We start from the raw sequence: 25,545 nt of genomic DNA on the forward strand, positions 1-25,545 counted from the left end.
CCCACCAAGTACACAGACTTTTTCTGTCTTTCTCTGGATCTTTCATCTAGAACCCAGAATTATCCCCAAATTGGGCCCTGCAACATACTGTCAGCATACCTTCTGAGATTTTGTGAGTCGACCTCTAAAATATTTTGCTCTAACGTAAGTAGCATATGAGCAGTGGAAATAAAAAAAGACATTGCTGATTTGGAGTCAGCAGATTTAGTGCAAATTCCTCTTTGTTATCCACTTTCCAGCTTGTTGTTGTTCAGTCACTCAGTCATGTCCGACTCTTTATGACTGTATGGACTGCAGCATGCCAGGCTTCCTTGTCCATCACCAGCTCCCAGAGCGCGCTCAAACCCATGTGCATTGAGTCGGTAATGCCATCCAACCATCTTATTCTCTGTCATCCCCTTCTCCTGCTTTCAGTCTTTTCCAGCATCAGGGTCTTTTCTAATGAGTCAGCTCGTCACATCAGGTGGCCAAAATATTGGAGCTTCAGCTTCAGTATCAGCTAATCTTGAACAAATTTCTTAATTCTCCAGCTAACCTTCAACAAATTTCTTAAGCTCTGACTTTTAGATTTCTATCCTTTAAAATGGTCATGATTACAGTACTGAATACTTCAAGGGTGTAATTAAATTAAAATGAGACCAAATGGCTTAGTGTGCCAATGCAGGAGACACAGGAGATGTGAGTTCAATTCCTAGGTTGGAAGATCCCCTGTAGAAGGAAATGGCAATCCACTCCGGTATTCTTGCCTGGGAAATCACAAGGATAGAGGAGTCTGGCAGGCTATAGTCCATGGAGTCACAAGAGTCAGACACAACTTAATGACAACCACCACCACCAAAGAAAATGAAAAACAGGTTGTAAACTGTACAGTTTATATAAACATAAGATGTTATTAAAATCTGCTACTGAAAAGTCCCACACTTCCCAACCCAGCAAAACTGCTCTTCCTGATAATGGTATCTTGGAAGAAAAGCACTAATAGAAATACCTTAAGTATTGGAGCATACCATTTGATACATCACCTACAAAAACCATCTACAGTAATTCATGTTTGTATAGTACATGATAATGGAGAAGGAAACGGCAGTCCACTCCAGTATTCTTGCCTGGAGAATCCCATGGACAGAGGAGCCTGGTGGGCTACAGCACATGGGGTCGCCAAGAGTCGGTTTGTAGCACACATCATTTCCTTGATACAACTCTTCTGTGAGGTGGGCACTGTTATTGCCATTTTCCAGATGTGAAAACAGATCCAAATAGCAATAAAATGCCTTGCCCATGGTGACACAACCAGTAAATTATAGAAACGCAGCTAAGCCTGAGCCTTCCAAAGCCTCCTAGGCTCTTTGAACTAAGTCACACTGTTCTCCAAAGTAGTCAGTAGTCTGTCACTATATAGCAAGAATTTTCCAGAACACATAAGACTAATCGACTCAGGCTGTAAGAAATAGAGAACTACTTTCTCAAATTGAATTTTATGCTTCTATTTCTGGAAGAGTTTTGATCCTCTGAACCCTGCAGTTGTCAAGATGAGAAGGTTTCTTGTTTTTAACTTGAGGTATCTCTACTTCTGCGTAAATAAAACAGCCTTCAATAGCTAATATATTAGGTACTTTCAAAAGAAAGCTAAGGGCTTGCTTTCTCTGCCAGAATCATTATACATTATTAAACTGTAGAACATGCATTTTGAGCAATAGTTTTGTCAGAAAATATTACCACCCAAATTCTATCACACCTTAAATGGCTGCTTATGAAAAAGAAAGTTACCAAATTTGGATTTGTAATCACACTAAGTGGGGATCTTTCATACTTATTATTTGGGGGATAAAATGAAACCCATTAGAGTTGTCGATTAGGTTTGAATCCAGGATTTAGTGTCTATAAATTGCTGATCCTTTCTCGAATCCACACCACAATCAATACAAAGACTGAATAATGCTAACATTTAGATCTATCTTGGACTGTGAAGGTTTATGTTTGTGATTTTAAAACAATGCTTTGGCATGAGAACAAAACACCACTCTTATACTCCCTTGGGCCAAAGAATTCTCAGTAGCTGGTGCTTCTGGTCTGACTTTTCACTCTCAGCTTTTATGTCTTTAGTTTACAACTCGTCCCTACAAGTGAAGCAGTATTTGATTGCTGGCACTGTACTTGGCTATAAGACAGTCCTATTTATGATTCTTTTCCTCTCCAGTTCAGCAGAGAGCAAAAGCTGTAGAGTGCAGAAGTAGCACCCGTGTCTCAGAGCAAGGAGGAGCTACAGAAGCAATACGAAAAGACAAAGATCGGTGAACCTTCTTCACCTGCCAGGCACAATGTCTCGTCCTGCACACAGAAGACCAGAATACCGTAAAATAGTAAGATCTCTTTATAAATATATTCTCAAAGAGATTATTTTTTTCCTGCTTTAGAGAAAATGTTTTCCCAAGTGATTTCTGAATTATTTTGAAAGGTGATGCTATTAAGTAGACTTTTCCAGTGGAGCAAAGGGAGTGTTTTGTGGAGAGAAACATAAATGACACTTCTGGGAATAGTTACAATGATCTTTTACATACTGTGAGAGAATAATCAATTCTTTATACATATTTTAAAGTCTTCTTTTCTGACTAATTATATCTACAGAAGTGTCAAATTTTTCTTCTATCTCTAACAGTAAAAGTAAAAAGATTAAGCAGTTCTTTGTATTTCATACTTGTAACTGGTTGTATTTCATACTTCATGAAATAGGAAATGAAACATATACAAAATAGATGATTATATATTACATTAAGTAGGAATAGGTCATCAAAAACTCAATACTAAAATGATTGCCTTTAAACTATATTTTCTAGTCTTAAATATGATTATTATTGTGACTTGGTGTGGGCTCTTATCTTTCCTGTATATTCCAAGTTCAGAGTTATTTTTAAAACTATTTGAGGATTAGATTTGGATAAGTGTTGTTCTTTACCTCTCTTTTATTATGGTTTAGAGGTATTCAGAAGTTACAGATGTTAAAATTCATCATTAAGTTTAAAACTCTGTTAATTATTTCAGCAGACTCAAGGGCATTACATAAAAGTAACTCTGGACATGAATACTTAGGATTGTATGACTAACCCATGCACACCCCATTTGGAAACGGCTGTAGATGCCAGTCTGGAATCTTCATTTTTTTATGGGACTCCTCAAATGCTGAAAAATATTGTATGTGCTTCATATTATACCTAAGTCACTTAATTTATGTATCAGTTAAAACACATTTTTATCTTGATATATCCAAAACCTCCTGAAATAATTAATGGTGTTCTATTTTTTATGTAAAAAAAGATTGATTTTTATGTTTTCAAAACTGTGATGATAAATGTATGTTGATCTCTCTTGTGATCAATCTGAGACCCTTCTGGACATGTGTTTCAAGATACAGTCTTTGACCATGAAACAAAATGAAGAACACTGGCCTTTATGGGCACCGAGCTTGAAACTCAGCTAGAAGTAAAACATAGTTAGTATCCACCCACCAGAGAGAGAGAGGAAAGAAAAGAAAATGCTATTTTTTTTTCAGTTTAGCCTTAATTATAAATGGGCACAATGTTGAAGGTATGGCACATAGATAGGTGTAATTTTATCTCCTGTTCTCTATTTTTCAAATTCTTTTGTTTTACTGCTGGCAGCAACAACCACATTCATTCATTTCTCTCTCTCCTTCAACTTTGCTTATTCTTACACTGTCATATTGGCTTTTAACAGTGATTTATCTTCTGCTGTAGCTCCTTATATGTTAGGCAGATATTTTCTGTATAATTTACAGGCAGTTCTTGTGATTTATGATTAGGTTCTTGGAAGGTTTAAATAAGAACGGAATTAAAACTGAATACATGATGACCCTTCAGTGGTTTGCTTAACAAATATTTTTATTTAAATCACATGCTTTACATCATTGGTTTCCTACTAGAAATATTAATGTACTCATTTTTTCCTATGCCTGAAGTGTGTACATTAGTGCTTAATGTCAATTAATGTATTTAATGTCAATTAATGTATTTAATGTATATTCTACACATGTTTATGACATTTTGATTTAGCTTTTCAACAGAAATTATGTCCCTATGCACCATATACTATTTGGATTCTTTTGATTTATCATTTATAATTTAAATTTTAAATTATAATTAAATTATAATTTAAAATTTACAAAGTTATAATAAATATTCTACCCAATTAAAGAAACCTATTTATCGTGATATAAACCTATTCATAAGAGAATGGACATTGGTGGTATTGGGTCAATTTTGGAAGCATTTGGATCAATATCATATAACATTTCAAAAAAGTCACTTGGTTGAATAAACTATTTTATTGGTTTTCTGAGTCATTTCTACTTCTTATTTAAGAAAAAATAATTGAATACATATTATCAGGCCTTATCTTTCCCTTCATGTTGTGCTACACAAGATACCTGAGCCTGCAGGTAAAAACACCTCTTCTAACCTGGAATCCATATTTGATCTTTCATGAAAATATAAGATTGTGCACAAAATAAGATTATTTTTGACAATGGTACCCCTTCCCACCTCTCTCTCCCACTCACCTCTACTCCAGGCAGTGCCTTCTTTTGTGCACCTCAAAGAAAATTGCTACGACAGAGAGGAGCCTGCAGTCTCAGACTCCACCCGGGCTCTGCCAATCATGGCCAGTTGGGCGAGTAACTCATTCCTCCTGAGGCCTCATTCCCTGCTCTGAAAGATTGAGGGAATTGTAGTAAATTATCTCAGATATCTTCTTCTATTTCTTTGTTTTCAATAGCAGATACAAAACAAAGAAACTTTTTTTTAATTGGAGGATAATTGCTTTATAATGTTGTGTTGGTTTCTGCCATACAACAATGTGAGTCAGTCATAATTATACATATATCCCCCCCTCTCTTGAGCCTACCTCCCATCCCCTAATCTACCCCTCTAGGTCATCACAGAGAGCCAGGCTGGGGCCCCTGTGCTATTCAGCAGCTTCCCACTAGCTATCTTTTTAACACATGATAGTGTATATATGGGGCTTCCCTGGTAGATTAGCTGGTAAAGAATCCACCTGCAATGCGGGAGACTCTAGTTCAGTTCATGGATTGCGAAGTTCCCCTGGAGGAGGCATGGCAACCCACTTCGATATTCTTGACTTTCTTAATTTGTCCCACCCTCTCCTTCCTCCACTGTCTTCACAAGTCTGTTCCCTATGTCTGTGTCTCCAATCCTTCCATCCAAATAGGTTCATCAGTACAATTTTTCTAGATTCCATATATATGCATTAATGTACAATAGTTGTTTTTCTCTTTTTGACTTACTTCACCCTCTATAACAGGCTCTAGGTTCATCCACCTCACTGCAACTGACTCAAATTCTTTCCTTTTTATGGCTGAATAATATTCCATTGTATATCCGTACTACATCTTCTTTATCCATTCATCTGTTGATGGATATCTGGGTTGCTTCTATGTCCTACCTGTTGTAAATAGTTCTGCAGTGAACCAAAAAAACTTTTTAAAAGGGATTGATTGACTTTTGTGTTTTCTTTTTTCCATATTTTCAACATATCTTTGGTAAACTAAACCAAATTTATTCTCAGTTTTACTTTTCATTTTTAATTTATTCTTAAAAATATTACATATTTTAGAGATCTATAAGAAAAGTACAAATTCTTTTTTCTCTAAGTATAAAGAAAAACTCTAAATTTGTTGCTATAGTAGGGTTCAGCCTGATGGTCTCCTTAGCAGATCTGAAACGTATTAGGGATTGTGCAGACTCATGAGACATCTCACCCAATTTTTCCTTCCAAGTGAAAACATGGTCAAAATATACCAAAGGCCATTCTAGAACAATAAGAATTTATATTAGCAATTAGCATTTTAAAAAACTTCCTCCATGAAAACGTATTGTAAGTTGTATAAGCAAATGCATAGAAAGATGTTCGCATGTTAAGAAATTTATTTCAGAGCTCTTTTTCCCCCAGCAAAGTATCCAAATATGGGTACAATTTGTTCTCGAGTGAAAATTACTGCAGTCATCAGACACAACTGAGCACACACACTTAGTGGGGAGGGGGATGGAAGAAAGGAACAGATGATCTTAAAGGCTGCTTCTGGCTAGAAAACTTTTTATAAAGGACCAGTAGTATATTTCCCATAACTTTGCCAATAACATAAAACTATCTCTTTTTCCCCAGAATAAAGATCTCTTTGTCCTCACCTATGGAGCTCTGGTTGCCCAACTCTGTAAGGATTATGAAAAAGATGAAGATGTGAATAAATATTTAGATACAATGTGAGTAGACATCTTTTATTCTTGTGGAATGTAGTTGGTCTTCCTCTTTTGACTTGTCTTGCTCCATTTTAGCTCCTCTTCTATTTCAACAAATCCCATCTAGAGAGGAACATAATTTCTAATAACTGCCATTTAAGTTGCCATAAAGCCTAAAGCAATAAGAAGGGGCTTTTATTCCATGAATATCAATCATGTGACATTTTCTTTTTTATTAGAAATCATTTATTTGCTAGTGTTCTGTAAGCAAAAGACGTGGTAAAACTGAAATTGCTCTTTAAAGAATATGGTGGGTCATCACATTTCTTTTCAAGTCTTCTGTTCTAGCATAATTTCTTCCAATGTAAATGTGTGTTTATGTAAGCATAGACTATCTATGGAAGGATCTGTGCAAAAACTGCTAATAGTAGTTGCCTGAGAGAACTGGGGAGAAGGGCAGGAGATTATGGGTAGAAGGGAGATTTACTGTTCCTTACATAGTGCGTTTATTATCCGAACACTTTTAACATTACTCTGTTTTACTCAAAATCATACTAAATAAAGAACTCATTCCTTCCTTTTAAAATAAAAGTCCATTCTCCTTTATTAATAGACATTTCTCCTACACTAATTCAGCCTTTAATTTTCAGAACAATTATATGATTATTATATTACTGCTTAACAATAAAACATCTATAAATATACTTAAATCTCTTAATTATGGATCCTTAAAAGGTTTCTAACAGAGCAATGACTGGAAAATTTGTACTAGTTAGAAGGTTCCATTAGAAAGTTTGAAGAGGAAATTTAGTGTAGATGAGCATTTTGGACCTCTTTTAAAACGCTCATTATATTCTTGATTGACATACAGAAAAAAGACATTAAGAAAAGCTTGAAAGATTTTTTTGTGAGCTCTTGCTTTCCTCCCTTTCTATATGCTTATCCTTTTTCTATCAGAAAGTTCTCCTTCATTGTTCTAAGTTCTGTTCATTTTGGTCCACATATTCTTTTAAAAAATTTCTTAATTAGTCAGGAGGACTTCCTCAGCTAAATTGTCTGTAACAGTGGTAGCTTTTTAAGCTATTTTATATTTAGGTCACTCTTAAAAACATGATAAAATATTTTCAGAAGTCAGATTATTTAACTTGTTAAATTTCCATTGTTTTGCAGAACAACAGCATAAAATGAAGACACTCATTTATTTGACACCCCCCCCAAAAAAATACCTATGGGTAGCTACTTGGGTGCATATTTTAATAAACATGAATGAAATATTATTTAAAGAATGCATTTTGAGAGGCTGTAGAAAGGCCTTGCCGTAAGAAAAACAATAATTCGCATTTGGATTTCTTTAATAGCTTCTGCTGACAGCATCTTACATTTTTAATTTGATGTATAAAATATCTGCTTTGCAGAAATATACCATTTGACCAAAGCAAGATGTATACTGCACTGACTACAACATTCTGCCTTTCCATTATCTGTCCTAGCAGCTGAGCCTGCAGATATGCATAATATAGAAAACACTGAAAACATTTTTTTCTAAAATCCTGGTACAACTATTTCTATAGTTTCTATTTTTTAAAAGTCTTTTCAACGTGAACTTCCTGCCTAGAATCACAAAGCACTTTTCTTGGAAGGCAAGTAAGCTAAACTGAATATTTCTATCTACTCAGAAATATAAACAGATAACCTCATAGATTTAGTAAATCACTTTGACATCAAATCCACCTTCCTCTCCCAGTTGACTGGTCACTGAATATCCACTCCCACCCTTTTCAAGCCCTGTGGAACAAATATAGCCCCGTACAGACTGTGATGTCTTTTGACTTGTTGAGCTTTCTGTTGCCCTGTTCAAATTGTTTCACTAGTCATGGACATGCGGCTGTGACATTAAAAGACTGATTTTGTGCCAGTTGGTAAGCAAAAACAGTCTTCTTTCTTTTATTTCCACTGTTAAGTTCATAATTCCTCAAGTAGATTGAAAGTTTTAGGTATGTCTTGTTGAATCTGTCTGCTCAGATATATTATCACATCTCAATAAAATGATTACAGAATTGTGCTTTGGGTACGACTCAAGCCATCTGCTGTGAGATAGAGTGAACACATAATACAAATACCTTCTCCCAAGTCCCATACATTTAATTTCCCTAAAATTAAAAAAAAAAAAGAACTTTCTGAACTTTGCTTTTTTTGTTCTTTTCACTAAACCAGTGTTCCAACTTCAGTGTAGCTGAAAACTAAATGGCACAAAAAAAATTATTTCTCCATTCCCTTCTTCCTCTCCTTCCAGAACCGATCCCAGACGTACCTGCTCTCCTACCATGGAAACTATGCTAAGAAAAGATGAGCATCTAGGTACCACACCTGTAGCAGCCAAGTCAGCTAGAGCCTCATTCTGTTTCTGATAATGGCCAGTGATGAGAAAGCTAGCTGCCAATGAGACACATTAGGCTGCAAACACCAACCTCTTTTAATTTTAATTTACACTGTCAAGTTTGGGTCAGCCTTCACTCCTCAGACTCTTTTGCTTAAAGGAGACTGGTTAAAATTTCCTGGATGAGTTGTGCTCTATGGGTCATAAGGCTGCTGCTGCTAAGTCACTTCAGTCGTGTCCGACTCTGTGCGACCCCATAGACGGCAGCCCACCAGGCTCCCCTGTCCCTGGGATTCTCCAGGCAAGAACACCGGAGTGGGTTGCCATTTCCTTCTCCAGTGCGTGAAAGTGAAGTCACTCAGTTGTGTCCAACTCTTAGCGACCCCATGGACTGCAGCCTACCAGGCTCCTCCGGCCATGGGATCTTCCAGGCAAGAGTACTGGAGTGGGGTGCCACTGCCTTCTCCGGGTCATAAGGAACCCCCTGCCAAATTGCCATTTGACTTGTCAACTTGGTTTACTTTATTATTTATTTACAAATGTCCTAACAGATGATTCCATGCTGAAACATGGAGGGACTTCTCTAATGTCTCAAATATTATTTTCATAGGACACTCTTTCCCTTCCTCCACAGGGGATACGGTATTGGAACACGGCTGGTAGAAGACTTTTTGGCTCGATCGTGTGTGAGAAGATGCCACAGTTATTCAGAAATTGCAGACATAATTGCCCAGGTAAGTGCATTTTAGCTTTGGCAGTATGTTTTGAAAAATTTTGATTGGTCCTGTTTGGTGGTTTTCTTCTCCAATTGAATGGGTTTCAACTGTTTTTGTTACTAGGTGCTAAGAGAAGGAATTCTGATCAAAACGCATTTTATTTCTGCACAGAGATAAAGCTACTGTGACCAGAGATAAATGCTGCCAGGCTTTTAAACATCTATTGATTTTTCTGACCACTTGTGGGGCGTGTACATCCCGCACTGGGAAAAATGTTTTGAGAAGGTAAAGAGAAAGACAGGGTAAAAGGCAGCCTTATAACACGTATAAGGGTATGGAGAAGGGGATAGCAACCCACGCCAGTATTCTTGCCTGGAGAATCCCATGGACAGAGGAGCCTGGTGGGCTACGGTATACAGGGTCGCAGAGTCTGACGTAACTGAAGCAACTTAACGTGCATATAACACATATGCCCCAAACTAATTTCTTTGCATAATCATTTTTAGCACATGGAAGGAGGTAACCTTTGGTTAGCTCAGAGAATATTGGTGTAGTCATTTTGTTCCCAGAACAATGTTTTCCCCAGAGGAAAAAATAAGCTTCCTGTAAAAGCATGTGCTCTAAGAACTTTCATAGCCCTTATATATAAGAAATAACTTTGAATCATCCAGCACAAGCTCAGATTTCTTGGATATAAGGTTAGGAACTGAATCCTTAGCCAAAATTCATTTAATCTGCAGGTCTTATGGTTACTAACCTGGTGCTGTCTGTTTGTGGGAGCCCTAGAAAACAGGCATGGACGTGAGATATTGATGGAGACAGTAAGCTGCCTCCAGTTCACACAACCGACCAGTTAAGTCCGTATCATTTTCCTTTTCTCTCATTCTTAATATAATTCTATGTTGTCATACTGACTCTTCATCTAAGTGGTGATAATGGTTTGACATAGTGCTTTGTGATTCTCAGTGCAATTTTACATACTTTTTGTCTTTCATTCTAAAAGTATCTCCGTGAGGTAGACAGGGTAGGGGTTATTGTCCTCATTTTCCAGTTAAGAAATCTTGAGCTCCAGAAAGAATATGATAAAAACTGAATATAGTATATGTGAAAAAAATTATACCAAAAAACCACAACCAAATGAAAGATGTTTTCACATATTATTATTATTACTTTCATTATTTTGTGGCTAGTGAATCATGTAGTTGAAATTAAAATCCAGGTCTTCCAGTCCTAGCGTAGTCAGTTTATTATACCACTAAACAGGTTAAAAAAATTCTCTTTCCATATTTGCAGATGGTAACTAAGATACTGAAGCAGTAATTTGAAAAATGAAATAATTTTTCACTCAATCACTGCTATGGGTAATGCTACAAGAATACTAGCTGTTTTAATGGAAAGTAAATACTTGAAATGTATAAATGTACATGGCTGTATTCTATTTCTGTAAAAAAAAAAAAAAACACCATTTGGATTTTGATAAGGATTGCATTGAATCATTAGATCGCTTGGTAGTATGGACATTTTAGCAATAGTAAGTCTTCCAATCCATGAACATAAAATGTAGTTCTATTTTTTGTGTCTTATTTAATTTTTTTTTCATTAATGTTTTGCAGTCTTCAGTATACAAGTCTTTCATCTCCTTAGTTAGGTTTATTCCTAGGAATTTCATCCTTTTTCGATGCTTCTATAGATGGACTTTTTCTTTTTTATTTTTGAGGGGTGATAGTTCATTGTCAATGGCACCCCACTCCAGTACTCTTGCCTGGAAAATCCCATGGATGGAGGAGCCTGGTAGGTTGTAGTCCATGGGGTCTCGAAGAGTCACACACGACTGAGCGAGTTTACTTTCACTTTTCACTTTGATTCATCGGAGAAGGAAATGACAACCCACTCCAGGGTTCTTGCCTGGAGAATCCCAGGGACGGGGGAGCCTGGTGGGCTGCAGTCTATGGGGAAGCACAGAGTCAGATACGACTGAAGCAACTCAGCAGCAGCAGCAGCAATTCACTGTCAGTGTATAGAACAGTACTAATTTTTGTATGTTGATTTTGTATTCTGCAGCTTACTGAAATTATGTATTAGTTCTAACAGTTTTTTGTATAGTCATTAGGATTTTTATGTATAAGATCACATCATCTGCAAAAAGAGAGTTTTACTTCTTATCCAATTGGGGTGTGTTTTCTTTCTTTTTTTGCCTAATTGTTCTTACTCTGATTTCCAGTAGTACTATGTTGAGTTGAAGTAGTAAGAGCAGGCAGCCCTACCTGGTTCCTGATCTTAGAAGAAAAGCCCTTGGTTTTCACTATTGAGTAAGGCAATGGAAAAAGCACAGCCTCTTCAACAAATAATGCTGAGAAAGCACAGAACAATGAACCTGGACCCTTATCTTATACCATACACAAAACCAACTCAAAATGGACTAAAAAAATGTAAAATCCAAAACTTTAAAACTCCTGAAACAGACTATAGGGGAAAGGCTCATGACATGGGTCTTGACAGTGATTTCATGGATACGACATCAACAGCACAGGCAACGAAAGCAAAATAAGCAGGTGAGATTACACCAAACTAAAAAGGTTCTGCACAGTAAGCAATCAACAGAATGTAAAGATAACCTATGGAATTAGAGCAAATATTTGAAACCACCTATCCGATATGGAATTAATCCCCAAAATACATTAGAAAATTCTATAACTTTAATTAAAAAAATAAACCAAACTAATAACCTAATTAAGAAATAGGCTAAGACCTAAGTAGACATTTCTCCAAAGAAAATATACAAATGGCCAAGAGGTATATGAAAACAGTCACTAATTGTCAGGGAAATGCAAACCAAAACCACAATAAGATATAACCTCACAACTGCCAAAATGGCTGGTGTGTTTTTTTTTTAATGTTGCTGAAGATGCTCAGAAATTGGAACCCTTGCATACTGTCAGTGGGAATACAAAATGCAGCCACTGTGGAAAATAGTAAGGAAGTTCCTCAAAACATTAAAAAATGCAATTACCATGTGACCTACCATGCCTCTTCCGGATATGTACCAGAAAGAATTGAAATCAGGGTCTGGAAAAGATACTAGCACTCCTGTACTCTAGGAAACAACCCGAAAGTTGATTGACTGATGAATAGATAAGGTGATCAATACTACAATCGCATACTATTCAGTCTTTAAAAAGAAGGACATTCTGCAATATGCAACAACATGCTGCTGCTGCTGCTGCTAAGTCGCTTCAGTCGTGTCCGACTCTGTGCGACCCCATAGACGGCAGCCCACCAGGCTCCCCCGTCCCTGGGATTCTCCAGGCAAGAACACTGGAGTGGGTTGCCATTTCCTTCTCCAGTGCGTGAAAGTGAAAAGTGAAAGTGAAGACTCTATCGACCCCATGGACTGCAGCCTACCAGGCTCCTCCGTCCATGGGATTTTCCAGGCTGGTGTGGGTTGCCATTGCCTTCTCTATGCAACAACATGGTTGAAGTCAATTACAGAATGACAAATCTGGTATGATTCCACTTATATGAAGTCTCTAAAATAGTCAAATTCACAGAATCAAAGAGTAGAATTGTGCTTGCCAGCAGCTGAGGGAAGGGAGAAATAAGGAATTACTAATCAACAGGCATAAAGTTTCAGTCAAGCAAGATGAATGAGCTCTATGACACTTCTCTGATGGTCCAGTGGTTAAGACTCCATGCTTCCAATGCAGGGTGTGCAGGTTTGATTCCTGGTTGGGCAACTAAGATCTCATGTGCTATGCCATGCAGCGCCCCGCCCCCCCCCCAAAAAAAAGGAAGTTCTAGAGGTCTGTTGTAAAAAAGACTTAAAAGAAACAGGTCTGTTTGATATAAAACTAAGAACATGTGCAACATCCACTTTCCAAATATCTCTTCTCTAAACATTTTATGTCTTTTTGGTCTTTCCAATGTCATGTAAATTCTTGTCAGCCCCTCCTATCCTCAGCGATTGGGAAAAAAATCCACTTTCACTCCCATACAAGACTCCTTATTAATGAAGAATAAGAAGGACCTCGCCCTTCTCTTGTGCAGAGAGGCTGTCTCTTGGCCTTTGCACTTTCCTTCAAAGACCTGATTTCCTCCCTCTTGATCATTTCCACCTCCCCAGCAAAGTGTTCTTTTACATGTGGGGATGATGTCACCCAGTTCAAGAGCATTTTAACACAGATGATGGGTCAGACTTTATACTCAGCCACTGATGCTTTGCTTATAATTAGTAGCTTTTGTTAAAAGGTTTGGCTTTCCATAGCATTATCTCATTAGCCCTTGTAAACTCTCCTGGAGGAGGCAAGTATAAAATGTTCCAGAGCTGGTGTTGTAGAGAAGTGGGGCAAGGTCAGAGGGAGTTCACCTAGTCACGTGCTGCCGTGGGGCACAGCACAATCGGGAACAGAACCTAATGGTGTGACTTCCGTTTGGCTGCCCTCTCAGACCACGCACTTGTACAGAACACTGCCATCATTCTTCCCGAGTACCTACTGTATACTGACATGTCATGGCTTCCACAGAATTCATGATTGTTGTCCTGGCTCCAAACCAGGAAAGAGAAAGAGGATGCATTTGAAGGAAATTGGCTAGATGAAGAAATCTATGCCCATATGAGTGAAGTGATTCTCCGAAGAGCTGGTTAGTGAAAGACTGCACGTAGGAACAGGTCTCCTGACTTTATGCCTCTGCCTCTGAGAGGGGACAACTATTTGACTTTGGATATTAATAACATTTTCCCCTCTCTAGCTTTCTTCATTTCATCTTTTCCACACAACAGATTGTCACTAGGCTTCTGACAAATTCTTTTGACAGTCTTTATCAACTTAGACAGCTTATTAAAAAGCGGAGACATTACCTTGCCAACAAAGGTCCGTCTAGTCAAAGTTATGGTTTTTCCAGGAGTCATGTATGGGTGTAAGAGTTGGACTATAAAGAAAGCTGAGCGCCAAAGAATTGATGCTTTTGAACTGTGGTGTTGGAGAAGACTCTTGAGAGTCCCTTGGACTGTGAAGAAACCCAACCAGTCGATCCTAAAAGAAATCAGTCCTGAATATTCACTGGAAGGATGCTGAAGCTGAAACTCCAATACTTTGGCCACCTGATGCAAAGAACTGACTCATTTGAAAAGACCCTGATGCTGGGAAAGACTGAGGCGGGAGAAGAAGGGGATGACAGAGGATTAGATGATTGGATGTCATCATTGACTCAACAGACATGAGTTTGAGTATACTCCGGGAGTTAGTGATGAACAAGGAGGCCTGGCGTGCTGCAGTCCATGGAGTCGCAGAATCGGACACAGCTGAGCGACTGAACTGAACTGAACCCTTAAATTGCGCCATCTAGTGGTGTGAGAAGAAATCTCATGCCAGACACCAAATCACTGATTCAAAGAATTTTTATAGTCAGCCTTACATTTTATAGAAAAAAGGACATAGGCTAATTATGAACTCAACTTCCTGAAACGTTAAACATGTATGAATTTCTAATGTCATTTTTTCATATACAAGTGTACCTTTTGTGATTATTCCTTCAAAATACAACTACAAATTTTAAGTAAGACAATATATAATTAGCAGCATTATAACGTGATATGTAGCAGCATATAATATTTTAAAACGTGAGTAATACAGAGCTTTTCTTCAGAAAAGCTCAAAGTAATTTCCACCTATTGTCTATTTTTCTATTACAAGAACTGTGTGAAGTAAAAAGGCATCTGTCATTAGCCTCATTTTACTGACAATGTAATTAAGACTCAGATGATGTCACCACGAACACATAAAGAAGAAAAGCCAGTTTAACTGTTGATGTGAATCTAAATTGATGCATTCACTACTTTCATAGTGTTTGGAGATTCCTAAAAAAGTTAAAATAGAACTAACATAAGATTTAGCAATTTCACTTGAGTATTTACCTGAAGAAAATAAAAACACTAATTGGAAAAGATATATGCACTTTTATGTTCATTGCAGCATTGTTTACAGTAGCCAAGATATGGAAGCAACCTAAGTGCCCCTAAATAGATGAGTGGATAAAGAAGATGTGAAACACACACACACACACCACGCACACGTGTGTGTGTGGTGTGTGTATATAATGAACTACTACTCAGCCATAAAAAAGAATAAAGTCTTGCAATTTGCAACAACATGATGGACCTAGAGCGTATTATGCTAAGTGAGATGTCAGACAGAGAAAGACAAATGGTGTATGACTTTACTTATATGTGGAATCTAAAAAGCAAAATAAATGAACGAACATAACAAAAAAGAAACAGACTTACAGATACAGAGAACAAACTAGTGTTTGCCAGAGCAGGGAGATTTGAGAGGAGGGATGAAATGGTTGAAGGGGATTAAGAGGTACAAACTATCAGTCATAAGATCAATGAGTCACATTGATGTAATGTACAGCACAAGAAATATAGAAAATATTTTTAATAATATGGTGTATAATCTATAAAAATATAAATCACTATTATACACCTGAAACAAATATAATGGTGCAAATCAACTACACTTCAATTTTTAAAATGTGTAGCTTTCAGAGAAAAAAAGCCAGCTTCGAATTTAATTCTTCCGACTTTGTTCCAGTGCTTTTTCCAAAAATTAATTGTTTCTTTAAAATAGACCTTTGATTAGAATATATATATATATATATATATATACACACACACACACATATATATAACCGAGTCACTTTGCTGCACATCAGAAACTAATACATGTAAATCAACTATACTCCAATAAAAATATGAAATGTACCTTTGAAGATTTTTCTCCTATTACAACCACCATTCTGAGAAAAATGAAAATGCAGAATTTGCAGTAGAGTTACCCTAGATGATTTTAGTTGTAGTAATGAAATATTGGAGAGTTTAAACTTAACAGGCATACATCCCTGTGTTTATTATAAGAGCAAGTCAAAGATAAAATTGTACTTCTCTCTGGTCTAAGGTCTAAAAGAGAGCTCCTTATTACACAAAAATGTATTTCATGGTTTCCAAACACATTTATGATAAAAATGTTTTTATTAGAAGAATCAAATCAAAGAAAAACTTCATCATTGAATCAAGATAATCATAAAGGATGGGCCTGAAAAGAATTATTAGAATGTTGCCTTTAAGAGTAGCTTAAACATGAGGAGCTCCGATCCTCATCAGATTCGGAGCAGTAGTCTAACCAAGTTCAATGTAATGGAGATTAAATCTGAGTCCACATCCTGCTCAGCCACATTCCCTCTCTGTGACCCTGAGCAAATCATACAGCTTGTCCGAAGGTCAGTGTCCACATGTATCAGGTGAGACCTCTTCCAGTTGCGGTTTCCGGATTTTCAGGTATTGCTTTCCCTAGCTAAACTCTGGACGCAGAACTGTAATCATAAACAGCTGAGTATGTTGATTGCAGCTTCCAGTCTCTCTCAGAGCATCCGTGCCTTCTCGTTACTGATAGTATTTACAAATAGTTGACCTGGTGTAAACTCTGTTCATCAAAGCCTGGAAAGCTTTTTACTGTTAGGTCAATGTCATTATGATGGTTGCTCTGAGGGGTATAGACTGAATTTATGATTTTCTAGAATAAACATCACATCATTGGGATTGTCACAATGAAATTTTTAAATAGAAAAAAATATGATATAAAATATATAAAAGATAGAAACAGACTTATAAAACTTGAAATTCTGATCCTTAGGCTGAAAAAATTGGAACTCCATATATTGTGCTTGCAATAAATTCTGAAAAGCAAAAGCGAATCTTTTACTTTGAATAGTATAAGTTGAAACCTTGGAAAGGTAAAGGAACTCATGATCAATCTTACTGAGAACATCTTTATTATGAAAATAAGGCAACATAAGGCTGTATTTTAGTTCAATCTTTTAATCAGGCTGTGACACACAGTTTCACTGTGTTTTATGCCTGTTGATCTTCCAAGAATTTGCTGCTGGCCAGCTTCTTTTATATGTATTTCTGTTCTCCATCCAACAAGAACAAGACTGTTTTACAATGAATGAAAATAATATGAAGTTTTCCTGAGTTACGGTAATACACATAAAATTTGACTTGATACTTACATAGATTATCCAGAAAAATTATATTGAATTTCATTTCCCCATCATGTCTGTAAGCTTTACAAAGGGAAGGATAATTTCTGGCATTCTTGGGGTTTGGCCCATCATGCCATGGCAAACCAGCGCATTGTAGACATTCATTAAATATTGTTGAAATGAATTTAGAAAGTATTTGAAGATTTTTTTTCACATCTACACTGTTGGTCCTCCTAGTCTGTCCAGAAGAGGGCAGTGGGCTGTATTCATCGCCAAATAGACTCCTCTCTCTTCCTCTCTTACTGTAACTCTCATCACCTGCAAAAGCCCCCTTATTTCAAGTAATATTTACTATGCTGAAAATACAGTGCTCTAAAAGTCTCTAGTTGCTCACAACAGCAAATCAGCAGTAACAAGATTTGAATTACAAAAGGATCCTGAACAGGAAAATAACGCTTTCGCTGCTGCTGCTAAGTCGCTTCAGTCGTGTCTGACTCTGTGCGACCCCATAGACGGCCCCCTACCAGGCTCCACCATACCTGGGATTCTCCAGGCAAGAGTACTGGAGTGGGGTGCCATTGCCTTCTCCAGACTCTCACTGAATAACAGACAATGAACTCATCTTGATAATTTTACTGAAATGTTTATTTTTTCCATGATTTATAGAAGTGTAGAAATTTTCAGGAGAAGATTCATTCTTGTTACATTGATGTCACTTGTGATTACAAAATGCAAGCATTAAAGAGGTAATCCAATACCATTTCACTTAACTTAATGGGCTCATATGTCTTCCAGTTTATTATAAGGGCAAATAGAAAATACAGTTGTACCTTTCTCTGGTCTAAAATCTAAGAAACATCTCCTAAGTTACAGAAAAATATTTCTCATGCTTTCCAAACACACTTATGGTTAAGTTTTACAATCTTGAGAAGCTAGAGACAAAATTGATCATTTAAATAAATCATTCCCATTTATTATGGGAAATGTTCGAAATGTATCCTAAAACTCCTCATGGAACAAAATTGTGTTAGGGAGACGTAATGTTGTTAGCATTGGGGTTGTCACGTTGTAGGGGCCTGTTGTGCGGATGTTCGGGACGCCACAGCTGGACCTCATGGAAGAATAGAAATGGAGTCTATCTTGTCATCTCAGTAGCCGGCATTTATGGTTCCTTACTTCAGTCTTCTGCCATTTTAGTGACTCAATTACTCTGGTTATTAAGCTCTTGCAGCTACCTACTAATATCGTTTTATTCTTCTTTATCTTTTCTCCATCTCAGTGATTCTGCTGCCTCACAGTTTTGGCCTCCTCTTGATTTCTACTTAGTCATTTACTCCAGGCATTTTTTTGCTTTCTGCCCAATTATTTAATCTGTGATTCTCTCTGTGTGTCTCACATTCAAAATCCCAAAAAGAGAGCCTCTAGCTGGTACAGCCAGTCACTAGCCCTCTGTTGGGTAGAGTTTTTACACTAAGCCGCTTCCACAGACCCATAGCCAAACTATGGACTGACTGTCTTGATTTTCAAATGCCTGTCCTTGTCCATTGTGCTCAGTCGTGTCTGACTCTTTGCAACCCCGTGGACTGTAGCCTGCCAGGTTCCTCTGTCTGTGGAACTCTCTAGGCAAGAATACTGGAGTGGGTTGCCATGCCTTCCCGCAGAAGATCTTCCTGACCCAGGGATCAAACTCAAGTCTCCTGCATTGCAGGCAGATTCTTCACCATCTGAGCCACCAGGGGAAACAACAGGGTAATGAAACACAAAGCACGGCCATCAGAGGGAACCCCTCAGAAAGGGAACTCGGGCACGAAAAACAGCCTGCTGCTGCTGCTAAGTCGCTTCAGTCGTGTCCGACTCTGTGCGACCCCATAGATGGCAGCCCACAGGCTCCCCCGTCCCTGGGATTCTCCAGGCAAGAACACTGGAGTGGGTTGCCATGTCCTTCTCCAATGCATGAAAATGAAAATTAAAAGTGAAGTTGCTCAGTCGTGTCTGACTCTTCGTGACCCCATGGATTGCAGCTCACAGGCTCCTCCGTCCATGGGATTTTCCAGGCAAGAGTACTGGAGTGGGGTGCCATCGCCTTCTCCAAAAACCATCCTGAGACTTTCCCAAATGGGGAAAACGAAAGAAGAACCTTATTCATTCCATCTAGGAAATTGATAGCAGTAATTTATGGGTCTTACTTTACCTGTGAACACTCTACTTGGTTTATTCATCTTACGGATGCTACTGTTTGTTTTCCTTTGTTCCAGCGGCCAGAATTCCTGTATACAATAGTGTGCTGCTGCTGCTGCTAAGTCGCTTCAGTCATGTCCGACTCTGTGCGACCCCATAGACAGCAGCCCACCAGGCTCCCCCATCCCTGGGATTCTCCAGGCAAGACACTGGAGAGGGTTGCCATTTCCTTCTCCAACGCGTGAAAGTGAAGTCGCTCAGTCGTGTCCGACCCTCAGCGATTCCACGGACTGCAGCCTTCCAGGCTCCTCTGTCCATGGGATTTTCCAGGCAAGAGTACTGGAGTGGGGTAGCAGGCTCCATTTAGCATGCAAGCTACAAGGTACTGAAGAAGGGAATTGTCATTGTTACACATTTTGCAGACAATAATCAAGTAAGCAAACCTTTCCAAAAAAAGAAAATGTTTCCCCTAGGAAGCAGTCCAAGTGAAACCACATTGTTAGTTGAAAGTAAATATTTTAGACCATTAGCAAGAGTGGGGCAGACATTTCTTAGAACACTAAACTCAGAGATACTTTGGTGGAAGGGAGATAACCAAGTTCTCCTAAGACAAAAATGATGTTGTGCTTCAGTAGACAGTATTTGGTTTTTCTTTTCAATTTCTTATAAAAGAACCAATCATAAAAGTTCTGGTCCTCTAATCCTATGGGGGTTTTGCTTTTGCTTCTTTTTTTCTAAATCCCTTGCAGTCCTTTCTCTTGGCATTCTGTGTTTCTTCAGAGAATGTTACCAGAGATGACCTGATATTTTTATGTGAATAGAGAAACTGCCTGGGTGAAGTGAACTTAAACCAGGCCATTCAAGTCAGAGACATCAATATATCTTAGGATGTTTTTCTCCTCTTAAAAACAAAACAAAGCAAACAGTTTTGTTCCTTATGCTTCTGTATTTTACTTTTGCTTTTTTTTTTCCTGATTATATTTGGCTTCCTTCATTTTCTTAACAATATACTTTATCTTTAAAAAAAAATACCTTCCACAAAAATCACCATATTTCACAATTCTGTAGTAATAATCAGTCACTCAGTTGTGTCCAACTCTTTGCAACCCCATGGACTATAGCCCGTCAGGCTCCTCTGTCCATGGGGATTCTCCTGGCAAGAATATTTGAGTGGTTTGCCATGCCCTCCCCCAAGGAAATCTTCCCAATCCACAGATAGAACCAAGGTCTCCCACATTGCAGGTGGATTCTTTACGGACTGAGCCACCAGTGAGGCCCAAGAATACTGGGGTGGGTTGCCTTCCAATTCTGAGTGTAAGCCTAAATGGAATGCACCCAGTACCATGCACAACATACATGATTATGTTGATACCTTAATTCTGTGCACAAAAGGGGGAGGCTTTTTTTCTGTGCTTTAAATGTTTTATTATTTTTTTTCTCTTACCAGGATAAAAATTTAAATCTCAATTTTAAAGTTGCCTCCATTCCTACGATGCCTCCCCAAAGATATACATAAACAGATACACCCCTTGCCTTTTACACACCACTTACTTAAAGGGATAGACAAAGAAATGCAGCCTGAATGGCATAAAATAAAGGGAGCCTTGGAACATTTTTATGGCTAGGCAACACTTGTCCTTCGTTAAAATCTCTCACTGATGTGGAGGACTGGTTTTCGCTGATCCTTTTGGTAACGCGTTCATGCTGCTTTTACGGCCTCAGGGCCAGGAGCATGCCTCTGATGCTGCCTAGTTAGTGGTCAGCATCACCAGTGATAACACACCTTCCTTCTTCTGCAACACGTGCTCTCCACACTCAGCTCAAATCTCTCCACGTCAGGCAACTCAAAGCCGTAACCCGGACAACCTGCCAGGAATCCTAACACTATGGGGTGGGAAGAGGGAGAGGGTGCAGTGGGCCACCGCTAATTTCTCCTCCATGAAATTGTTTAACAGCCAACAATTGTGACTCTGGGACAAAGAGCCCCCAATCCTGAATTTGTAGGTATCTTGCCACTGTTTTATACTAGAATAATTTTTAAGTAGATGTTTGAGGATTTAGACATTATGATATGGGCTCCCATCCGCACCCAAAAGATTGAAGTGGGAAACTGAGGTCCTAGAACAATGGAGTCCTCAGAATCTACCTGGCATTCAGGAGCCAGGCACTCCTTACCTGTGATGTGTACAGGGAACTGAAGCAGCGGTGGGAAAGAAGCCAAGTGGCAGCCTGGGTCACTCATCAGAAGCGTCTGGGCAGACCAGGAGGGTCAGGTTCACAACCAACAGGGTGGCAACTGGAGAGCAAGTCAGAGAGCAGTTCCTAACGCAGCACGGTGGATGTGGGTTTCAGGGCTGACGCACCACACGTGCCCCATCCCCAACTCCTTCCTAGGATTCCTGCTTCCTCTCATCCCGCAGTCAAGCAATGGAAGTGAATCAGACTAAGCCTCAACAGAACATCTTTCTTTGCTATTAATTGCTATTTTTCAAAGGCTAGCTCATAATCTAGTGGTAGAGGCCTACTGACTTACTTTACTTTTTTCCAACATATGGTATTAACATAAGTGGGAGCCCTTAGTAAACAGGGATTAAATTCCATGGAAGTCACAGCACAGCACCACACAGCATTCCAGAGAAGGCTGGTCTCACAGTTAGCTGAATGTCAGACCATTTTCCTAGTTAGTAACATTGTCGAGCAGAGAAGACAGAAAAACTAAAAGGAAAGAAAAATCCTTTATAGTCAGAAAATTCTCAATATTTAAAAATGATGAATATTAACAGCAAAGGGCACACACAAAATATTTTGAAAATTCTTACCATTTGGTCCAGAAATGTGTTTCTTAGAAATCAGAAAACTTTTTAAAGCAAACATAACCATTTAGACTGAATTTTCCCCCTCTGAGTAGGCAAGAACTGCCTTATATAAACACCCCCACACTCGCTCTGTTCCCTTTGTAGCTCTGGGAGGGGTGAAAGAAAAAAAGCGTGGGAAGTTTTCCTTTGTGAACAAGCTTGTGTGCATAACCACAAGTTCAGTGGATTCTGCAGGCTGAGGGTGTCTAACCCAGAGGACTGCATCAATTGCTTTGGCAGATTCTCAGTATGAAGCCAAGGCACCTGCAAGAAAATTACCCTTTAACTTTTTATAGACTACATTTGTATAACATTATTTTTCTTTTAGACACAGAGAAGTATCTCTTAAGGCTCAACTCTCAGTAAATTCTGCAAGTTACCTCCCCTTACTTGTGAATGTCTATCTTCCACTTCTGTTCATGGTCAAATCTTACAGGCAAACTGGCTCTTTCCAGGCATCTTGTCTCCTTAGCACTATTACCAAAGATGTTCCAGAAGGAAGTGTTCAATCTTTCAGGTATCTCAGCACATGAAATCCAGACTGTCCTTAAGTTTCCATTGGAGACTCTTGGTTTTATTCCTGTGGCTTAACTTATTTGGAAGAAACTCATGAAAGAGACTGACTTATGAAACAAACTTAAGTGTTTGGGTTGAAAACAGCAATAGCATTGGGAGCATTTCATTAATGTAAATTTATCATGAAATTCCTGACTAGGGGGTGAAAACAGTTGAGGAAACACTGGGAAACAAAACCCCAAAAGCTCAAGCAAGCTCTACCTGAGCCTGGAGATTCGGAGACACGTGGGCAAGCAAGCCCTGCTTGCTGTGTCTTGTAGTTTGTGTCAGAAGTAAGATTCTGTCCGGATTTGCCCTGACCTCTCAGTGCTGCGCCAGAGTAATGGTTATCGACCCTGACTATTTCATAGAATCATCAGCTTCTCCCAACTCCAAATTCTGATGCCCAGGCCCTAATTTTGACCAATTAAATGATGGTCTCTGGGAATAAGGCCCAGGCATCAGAAATTTTAAAATGCTCCCTATGTAATCTTAGGGCTTCCCAGGCAGCGCTAATGGTGCCTGTAGAACATGTCTCCCAATGCAGTTTGATCCCTGGGTCAAGAGCCCCTGGAAAGGGGCATGGCAACCCCTCCAGTAGTCTTGCCTGGAGAATCCCATGGACAGAGGAGCCTGGTGGACTATGGGCCACAGGGTCTCAAAGAGTCAGATGTGACTGAAGTGACTTAGCATGCACGCACACACACATGTGATCTTTAATGGCACACACTGCTTTAGAGCACGGTTTTCTTGATGCACCAGGGTGATCACTGCAGAGGTGGGGTGGCATGTGGGGACTGCTACTTCTTCTCTCAGTTCAGATGCTTCCAGAGTTACCACTCCCTTTTATCTCCTTTAAGTGCTTCAAATAAAATAAAATGTAATTGGGAAAAAAGTGGAAAACATTAGAGGGATGTAACCAAGGAGAGTCTTGATAGAAACAATGCCCGCCAGTGTTGGGATAACTAGTTTATCCCATCGAGGAGGAGGTAGGGAAAGAAACTGCTTCTTTCAGGACCTTCACTCCAAAGAAGATGAAATTGATCAAACACCAGTTTCTAACTGTATGTTTGCAACTACGTATTTCTTTAACTGCTTTACTTCCTTTTTAGTATCAGGTGAAACTCACTCATTGGAGAAGGCAATGGCACCTCACTCCAGTACTCTTGCTTGGAAAATCCCATGGACAGAGGAGCCTGGAAGGCTGCAGTCCATGGGGTCGCTGAGGGTCGGACACGACTGAGCAACTTCACTTTCACTTTTTACTTTCCTGCATTAGAGAAGGAAATGGCAACCCACTCCAGTGTTCTTGCCTGGAGAATCCCAGGGACGGGGGAGCCTGGTGGGCTGCTGTCTATGGGGTCGCACAGAGTCGGACATGACTGAAGCGACTTAGCAGCAGCAGCAGAAACTCACTCATAGTTAGCCAACAGTTTAAGGAAGCAAGCCTTTTAAAAACCCTGATTACTATCTCTCATGTTTTGTCTCTTGGCACAAACACCAACAAAACACCTGGGAGAAATCTTCCTGATCTGTTGATACCATCAGCAATTATTATTATTGCAGAAGCACATCCTTTTATGTTAAAAATCTAAGAATAAAATGTTGTTACCATGCAACTAGTGGAGACGAAAATGGCAACCCACTCCAGTATTCTTGCCTGGAAGAATACAGTCCATGGGGTTGCAGAGTCAGACATGACTTAGTGACTAAACCACTACCACCATGCAACTAGGAACCATTTTATAGGTTGTGTACTCTGCCAAAGGATGTGTATATTTTGAGGTATTTTCTAAAGCAAAATTATTCAACATCACCTGAATTAATAACTTTTCTTACTTTATCCTCTTCCTTGAAACGATCTAGAGAATGTGATTAAGTAAATCAATTCATTTTCCCCAATTTAATCTCAGCCATTACAATTTAAAATGTTTTAAAGATTTTTTTTTTCTGGCACTGGTGTGGCTGTAGGGTCAGGAAATTTGAAACTGTGAAAAGACAGCTGGTCATACAGACAGACAGAAAGATGTGCTCTCAAAGATAAAATATTAAAGTTTGGGTACTCTTCGAAATCTTTTATGAACTTTCCATTGCTGAAAATTTCTTCTTTATCAATTGTAATTTTTACCTGAGGAAATAAAATATGATAGTGATGCTATGTTCTAACTGTGCTTCTGGTTCACCTCATCAATACAGTGAATGAGAAGCATAGTTCAAGCATAACTATCTCAAATGTCTAGAAACCCAAGTGAAAACACTGTACAGAAAGGGAAAGAGGCCAAGGACCCAAATAGAGACCAAGCAACTTGGAGACAGACATCAATCCCCAAGAGTACACGCAGAAGACAACGGACTAGGAATTTATGGACTACTGCCTTAAGACTCAGGACAACAGAGTTGAAAACAACTCTGATGTACTAATCCAACACTCAAATATTACAAGTGAGGAAATTCACTTTAAAAGATTAAATGAACACTTGAGAATACACTACCATGAAGCAGTATTTATGTGACAGAAGTTGAATTACACTAATTCAGGTCCAATTCAGGTCCAA

The 25,545-nt window shown here is 38.7% G+C and overlaps 1 protein-coding gene across 1 annotated transcript in view; it reads left to right on the forward strand.

Moving 5' to 3' along the window:
- Positions 1 to 2,080: 2,080 nt before the first annotated feature.
- TRAPPC3L (trafficking protein particle complex subunit 3L) overlaps positions 2,081 to 25,545 on the forward strand; it is a 40,058-nt gene continuing 16,593 nt past the window's right edge. Inside the window, exons 1-3 of the mRNA XM_086317184.1 lie at positions 2,081 to 2,360; positions 6,196 to 6,293; positions 9,281 to 9,380. Coding sequence (XP_086173310.1) covers positions 2,319 to 2,360; positions 6,196 to 6,293; positions 9,281 to 9,380 — 240 coding nt within the window. The 5' untranslated portion in view covers positions 2,081 to 2,318. The remainder of the gene's footprint in view (positions 2,361 to 6,195; positions 6,294 to 9,280; positions 9,381 to 25,545) is intronic.

The sequence above is a fragment of the Bos grunniens genome, chromosome 9, assembly GCF_055505025.1.
Source record: "Bos grunniens cultivar Pamir isolate PY7600 chromosome 9, Bosgru_T2T1.0, whole genome shotgun sequence".
In the NCBI taxonomy this organism is placed as follows: Eukaryota; Metazoa; Chordata; class Mammalia; order Artiodactyla; family Bovidae; genus Bos; species Bos grunniens.